The sequence below is a fragment of the Bidens hawaiensis genome, unplaced genomic scaffold (genome assembly GCF_021521415.1).
Source record: "Bidens hawaiensis isolate Kalapana, Puna unplaced genomic scaffold, B.hawaiensis_p1.1 tig00001920_1, whole genome shotgun sequence".
Taxonomy (NCBI): Eukaryota; Viridiplantae; Streptophyta; class Magnoliopsida; order Asterales; family Asteraceae; genus Bidens; species Bidens hawaiensis.
Genome location: NW_027491107.1, coordinates 1,052,182 through 1,060,201, shown reverse-complemented (window position 1 = coordinate 1,060,201; position 8,020 = coordinate 1,052,182). Strand labels below are relative to the sequence as shown.

General features: G+C 37.0%; 1 protein-coding gene across 1 annotated transcript; it reads right to left on the bottom strand.

Moving 5' to 3' along the window:
• Positions 1-263: 263 nt before the first annotated feature.
• On the bottom strand, positions 264-7,459 carry LOC143599892 (MLO-like protein 10). The gene is made up of 12 exons (XM_077077735.1): positions 7,330-7,459; positions 4,235-4,327; positions 3,993-4,081; positions 3,843-3,917; positions 3,207-3,307; positions 3,079-3,128; positions 2,788-2,828; positions 2,228-2,401; positions 2,109-2,144; positions 1,901-1,968; positions 1,749-1,809; positions 264-1,037 (listed from the first exon to the last, which is right to left on the bottom strand). The coding sequence occupies exons 1-12, from the start codon at positions 7,457-7,459 to the stop codon at positions 600-602; spliced, it is 1,356 nt and encodes a 451-aa protein (XP_076933850.1). The 3' UTR covers positions 264-599.
• Between the last annotated feature and the right edge of the window lie 561 nt (positions 7,460-8,020).

Here is an 8,020-nt window from a genome sequence, read left to right as displayed (position 1 = left end):
TTAAATTCTTTCTTGTACTTAACATAATCGTGCTTAGGGTTATGTAGGAGAGTTCTAATCAAAGGTTTTTGAGTTATATTTCTTTGATAATAATACTAGAAATTATCTAGTATATTATCTCGGTGGAGAATTCACAGGATGTCATTACAGCTTCCACCTGAGCACGGTTGACTATGAAGTTTTCGTCTTCTCCACAACATTAAGCCCAAAACGCATTGGTGATATTTGAGTTGCAACATTCCTTATGAACCATGAATCTCACATGGACACGGTTGATGTGGGATTTTCCTATGGTGTTACATGGGACTTGCTTGTATCATGGGTTAAAAGTTTATGACAATTCTTCGACAAAACAAGCAAGGTGTTACAAATAACTCATCAACGTGATCTTGTTTTCCTACCAAAGATCTACATATTATTTGCCTATAAACAAATGATTACTCCGTATCAGTTTTTATCAAATTTGTGCTATACACATTTACACAAGATGGTAAAATTAGACAACTAACAAATGCAATCATAAAAACTGTGAAGATCAATCATACATCTCCCGCCAGGACAGATCTTGGCTCTGAATCAAGTTTAATGAAGTTTTTCAACTATTCTAATGGCCTTCCGGATTTCCCGAATGAAAATTCACCATCATGTCTTGTTTCAAGTTCTTGTTCAGTTGGTACATCTAACTTAATTTCGTTATCACTGTCATAATCAACCCGCTTGCTAATCAAGTGTCTAGTAGATGATTCAGGAGAGGGTGGCTCAGCTTCAATATCTGATGCATCAGTGTCCTCATAGGGGACAGAATATGTGGAGTGCCCAGTTGTTTTGAAGCGGTGGAGGGTTGCTGCATTTGTAGTTGTCGGGTAGACAGTCGATGCCTTTGGATGAACGGGGCTAGCAGTAAGACTACTCGCTATTGACTGGGCTGGTGACTTTCCACCAATGCCCCCGTGCTTGTTCTTCACCACCATTCGCCAATTTTTGAGTGCCCGAGCAGTTTGTTCGTCAAATATGGATTTCTTCATGTTCGACCCCATCTACACGTGCAACACATGCATGCATCAAGTGTTTAGCATGTTTATATCGTACTGACACAACCCTAAGCACGGTAAAAAAAGAAAAACAAGTTTTGGGTTGGCTGACTGGACTCGTTTACTAAACAAGTCAACCCAAACACGACCCTCTTAATAAACCCAGACACGAACCGCTTAATAAGGTAGTTGACCTCTTAACCCGTTTAAGTGATTTTAAAAAAGTTGAAACCTCAATTTTAGAGATAAAAAACGTTAAAATCCAAGTTTAATATTTTGATTTTAATTTTTTACTCTAACTATTAACTTTTAAAATTGAAATTTCCCTTTTGAATACTTTCATTAACTCCTTTACCTCCAACAATTAGTTGACTAACAACTCATTTTCCAATCATTTTCAGTCACTTCTTCCGATCTCATATAGACTCAAGTTTGTTAATCGGGAAAAGAGATATAGAAACAAAACAATTAAGGAGACACCAATTAGTGTTTATACTTCAAAATGTGAGCTGATCAGTGTTTAAATAATTAGTGAAAATATGATTTTCATCAACTTTGGACACAAATAACTATATTTATATATAAGTTATTTACGTAGGTACTTTTAAGTTTTCGGTATCGTATGTTAAAGCTTCCCAGATCGTGTCCAAAACGAAGCCAAGATGAATGGCACATCGATGCTCAAAGTTGTGCAAAAATGGGTAGGAACATTCTAACCTGTGACAGAAGCGCATATAGCGGAAGCGTTATGTAGCTGCACAAAAATAAAACTCCAACTCTACATTAAACACAATTAGAGATTAGTCAATCAACAATAGTCCAACCCTGGCTCAGTAACATAATAACTTTTGTTTAGCGATAATTCTTACCCAATAACAAGTTTTAGAATCACAAGATTCGTATCGTCATGGAAGCAAGAATTGATCTTAAATTCATACTGCACAAGAAGCAGTTGCATGTTATCGATGGTTCAAAAGAACTCTGTATATAAAAATATAGCAATTCGTAAACACTGTCTTTCAATGAAGTGAAACACATTCTCCAAAAAAAAAAAAGAAATTGAAGCAGTTTTGTTACCCAAATCCAAAGAAAGTAAGTTATCTGGAAAGCATTCTGTGAGCACAAATGATGCAGAAAACAGTTAGTGAAATGAGAATAAGAAATATTTTATCAAATTCTGAGGGTATTGCTAATACCTGAAACAAAACAAAATGTATGAGATGAAGCATTAGACTCGGCTTCGAGAACCAAAAGTATTTATCCGAGGCTTGCACAAGAGGAATCCCTTGGACTACCGCATGTCTTTCTGTTATTTCAAGAGCCATTTTTGTCAAGATGGCTTGAAGTTTTGTTCCAACAGCTAAGATAATCTGTATGTACTTGGTAATTAATATATAGAGAACGCCGAATACATGAATATATCAACTAATATTAACCAAGTTTCTTTAGTGTTCACTGTCATAGTTATGTCACCTAAATAGCAACTATATATGAAACTTTCTCTTACTGTTTAGTGATTATCTTTTCCAAGTTTAGTAGCGTTGAAAAATAAATGTCACTAAATAATCAACAAGCTTCATAACTGCTCCGTTTTGCTAATTCAATTTAAGATTATGAAAACTTTCACAGCAATGGAAAAATGTTGAAACTTAAGTGGTATCGATAATTAAAAAAAACGAGTAACTTTACTGGAACAATATTGAAACTTGGATACTATTTTATTATTTTATTACAGAAATATATAAATGGAACTTACGACTAACGGCAGAATCGATGCCCATAACATCGCCTGCCAGCCTGCATGAGAAGTACCAATGCACACAGAAAAAAAGATCAGTCCTGACTTCTTTGGCCAAACCGGTTTCAACACTAATTAGAAATTCAAAATGAATTTATTGTGAAGTGTTTGATAATTACAATGATATTGAGCAGGTTATTATTATACTACAAATATGAGTAAAGATTTTACAGATCGAAAGTAGCAAATTCAGATGAATTCTATGTTAAGAAGATACCAGGTTTGACATGGAAGGTAATAGTGACACACCTTTGACATTTAGAAGCAAGAAGATCACAAACGATGCCCATAAAATAGGACTGAAAGTTTTTAAAATTATGAAAAGTTAAGGTGAATATAGACAAAGTAATCTTATGCAAATCGTCAGTACTGGCGACAATGATTTGTTCCTTACTCCAACAACAACTTGGAAATCATCCTCTAGTGACCGTTTGATGTACTTTTGAAAGTTGAATTTAGTTCCTGGAGCTAAATGAAGCTGAAAGGATAGGACAATAGTGTTGTTAAATGAGTCCTGTTATGGGTTGGCAGGTCAAACCCAACGTGAACCTGAACATTATGTCAAGCACATGAACCCAAACACAACATGAGCTTGTATTGTCTGTCTGACATGAACACGAACCGATTGACCCAGAAATTTAGTTTTATTTCATTTTTTTCTGCATATTAATGCTCTAAAACTACATTTTACAACAAAAATACAATTGTATATACAGTAACTACGTTTAAGCTAAAAAACATAATGCTCATATTCCATTTAAGTTTAATCTTTTAAAAATTGTCATAAAATACCCAGTCCATTAAATTATGACATAAAAAGGTTAAACAGGTCAACTTGCGAACCTGTTAGGTCAATCCGAACACGGCATAGTTAACTAAACATGTTGGCTTATTCGACACGAAGCCATGAATATTGTGTTTGGTTCAGGCTGTGCTAGAAGTTCACACCCCTAACCATTACTTCATGAATGAAGGCAATAAATAACTAAAATATTAGCGAAAAGAGGTCTCACATTTATGAACCCGTTTCGCAAGGTCATATAATCAGATTTGCTAACCGACCTGAAAAACTGACGGAAGAAGCATCCCTGTATGACAGAAAGTACTTGAATTACAAGTTATTATGAACCATAAACATTTGATAAAGTCTTTTAACAACTTACAATATAAAAGAAAATCGGGATTCTGGTCCAAAAGCTGGTGTGTGCTCTCACGAAAGACGTCTCATGAGTAAGCCTGAATCGGGAAGGGTCTGTATTTTCCATGCATTGTTTAGATTTGACGGGTTAAGTACGCAGCAGTGGTATATTTGTAATTAAAATGTGAAGTGATTTATACACAAGTACACAACCAAAGACCAAAGTTACTTTGCACACCATAATATTTGAAGGGAAAATGAAATTACCATTGGAAAATTCATAGTCATGGGATGATGTCTCCGCTTCCCACTGCTTCCAGCCACGAGTCTGCAAAGCAAAAGTGGCAGTTTCAACGGTTACTTATGAACATGTCGACATTAACAAAACATAAAAAACATGTCTAGTTTGCTGACACATAAGAAAAACCTTCGTTCTTGAAAAACACCAACAAAAAAAAAAATACAATATGAAAACCCAAAACATTGCCTAACCATCACCACCTACTATATAATAAGTTTATCAAACCAACTTAAATATTTTATTCACAATATGTAGTTGCATATACTACAGAAAAGACTAAGATCTAGGCATAACAATTTAAGACAAAAGACTATGATCTGGTCAGAGACAAAAGACTAATAACAAGTGAGGAAGGTGCCCGGTTGCTGGCTCAATCCTATCTGCTTAGGGGACCTTATGAATTGAAGAATTATATATTGTAACTAGTCGTTATTTATGAACATCACCAAAGGTAGTTATCATTTATTTGTCAGCATTAATTTTTGGATTTTTGTTCAACGTTAATAAAGACATTGATTCTGCAACCTAAAGAAGGATTTTTTTTTATTACCTAATATATTAATTGAATGATTCGCATATGTTTGACCAAAGTTTTAGGCGCATGCGTGTTAGTTTAGTCCTTTTCTTTTTTTAAGTATGAGCATCTCTAACATTTGTGGAATAGAGGTGTATAAACCGATTTAAACTTAAAATTGGTTTGGGTTGAAATCAGTCCGGCTTGGCCAATAAAGTCAAAACCAGTTTATGATCGGTTTCAATTCAGGTTGAACCATGTTTCATGACATGTCACGGTCGGTTTCGGTTTGAATTTTGATCGGTTTTGGTTCGGGTTTTAGCTAGCTTTTGGCTGGTTTCGATTCATTTAACGGTTTGAAATAAGTTTCATTAGAGAAAATTATAAACCAATTCCAAACCTACAGTTTCATTCGGTTTCAAATCGGTTCCTACAAAATCAGTTTCATGCCGGTTCAGTTTTGGTTGGATTTTTAGTTCGGTTAGCCTGTTCTTTTACCTACCTAACTCTTTTATGGAAAAGATTTTAGAGGTCCATGGCCATATGTTATCTAGCACGATCCAAGTGGCTAAAGGTAAACTATTAGGGTATGTTTGTTAGCTAGGAGTAATGGAATAAACAAGGGAATAGAATATATATGGTAATAGAATAGGAAAAAGAATAAATTATATTTCGTTATTATTCTGTATCGTGTTTGATTACCAAGTAGGAATTGAATGATCATCACTTTTTTATGATTAATATCAGACTGAATTGCAGTTTTGACCGCCGTGGTGAGTCCCAAAACGCAAGAACCAACCTTGAGGTGGATTTTTCGCATGTATCACCCCTATTATGAGCACTTTTTTTGCAATTGGGTCAGTCGTTAAGTCAGTCAGTGGGTTGGTCGTTAAAACGAAGGGAAATTTCGTTTTTTCACGCATAAACCTAATATAATAATAATAATAAGAAGAAGAAAAAGAAGAAGAAGAAGAATAGTTGATGTTATTATTATATGAGTTCTTAATAGAATATTGTACACCTAATCGATCCATCCAAATCACTACATTGAGTCACAAGTTAATTTCACGCCTTAATTGCAGTTTTGATTAGGTGGTGAGACCCAAAACGCAGGAATCGACCACATTGTGGATTTTTCTCAGGTATCACCCCTATGGTAAGCATTTGTTAGAAACTGGAACCTCTTCGTGAACCCAAGTTAGTTTTTCTATGAAAAGACCCTTATGCCCTTGCTATTTGCATTCCTATGATTATTTAATATATAAAATTTGAACCCCTATTATTTCACCATCATCACACTACCGGACGCCACCACCCCAACATCAGTTTTCTAGTTATCGTTTTCTTTTTCACCGCCACTGTTACACTTTATCTTCGGACTATTGTTTTTGGCACCTAGAGAGATTGGTTAAAACATATTGGTGTTAGTTTGTGATACGACCTGGTAGACCCAACCCGCTACTGGCCCGGAATTCGACCCAGCTAATGACCCGGTCAACAAAATAACAATTTAAAGGACTGGATATTATCAAAACTATTATTGATTTTCTGCATGTTTTATTTTGCATGCGTGTGGCTGGAAAATGGTCCCACCATTACCTGCATTTTCCACCTCTGTTGCACAAGTTTAGGACCCATGTTTACCATTATTATACTTCATATTATTTCCTATTTAAGTTGTACTTTTACATTGAAAAGAAAGCAATGAAGAAAATTGTTCCAAATTTGTGTTCTTTCCTTAATCTAATTTCTTTGGAGATTAACCCACTCTAAGGGTTGTATCATTGGTGCTTTCATTGCTCTTACTCCTTGCTTCCTAGAAAAGACTCCTCATCTGAGGATGCCATTCAAACCCTTTGCGAAAAGTTCGACCAGTTCATGTCCCACAATTCAACCACCACTGCTAAGGCTGATGCCCAATTTCAATCACTGCAAGCAGCCTTCCAACAACAAATGGAGCTTTCTAATAAGCTTCTCGCCACTCTATTGCAAGATAAAAAAAAAGGCGATCCCGAAAAACATTTCCTTTGGTTTGTTTGGCCCAAACCTATCTGACACAACCCACAATCGCCATCCTAAAATAACCTTGCCCATGTTTGACGGTTTAAATCCCTTGGACCAGATCTTTCAAGCAAACAACTTATTCAAGTATTACAACATACCAGAAAAAGAACGTGTTGCACTAACACAGTTCTATTTCACCGGGGAGGCTCTTAGTTGGTACAAGTATCTAGATAACAACGATCTCCAAGGGTCATGGACCGAATTTTCCCTGGAATTACACCTCCGATTTCGCCCCTCCACCTATGCTAACCATCAAGCCACACACTTTAAGCTTACCCTAACCACTACTGTCACCGCATACCAATCTGAGTTTGAGAAACTCAGTAATTGTGTCGTAGGGCTACCTAAAGAGGCCCTCCTCAACTATTATATCTTTGGCCTTAAACTAGAGATCCAATCCGAACTAGACATACTTATGCCCACCTCCTTTCATCAAGCCTATGGCTTTTTCCAAACTAATTGAAGACAAACATGCCGGTTCACCTGACCCTTCTTCCCTTTCGCCACCCGTTATGCTCACGACCACCACTTCCGCGACCCAAACCCCAACGCCATCACCTCCGGCCTTGTTACCCGCACCAACTGTCACTGCACCGACTCTGCCCACTGCCATACTCTCACCGGAACAACTGCAGCAACAACGAACCGCATGGCTCTGTTTTCGCTGTTCTGAAAAGTACGTTCCCGATCATCGGTGCAACCCACCTCAATTTCTGCTTATCACCGATAATTTTGATGATGTTCCGCCCGCTACTCAATTGCCATTGATCGTGGATAACTCTACGGTTCCCCGTTTCCTTAGCTTAACCCCATCACTTTTTTGGGTTTGGCACCGACTACGTCTTTACGCCTCGTTGGATTTATCCACAATCACCCGGTTAGCATTCTGGTCGACTCAGGTAGCACTCACAACCTCATTCAGCCTCATGTTTCCTCGTTATTGCATTTAGCTATCCAGCACACTTCACCTTTTCCGGTTCTCGTTGGAAACGGTGAACCCATTTAGTGTTTAGGATTTTGTCCCGTTGTTCCTGTGACTTTGGAGAGCACTTTATTTCAGGTTCCATTAATCTTGTTAGCTTTCTAAGGATACGAACTCATCTTGGGTTTTGATTGGCTGCGTTCCTTAAGACCGGTTACCGCTGACTTCTCCATTCCATCCCGTCACAAGGAT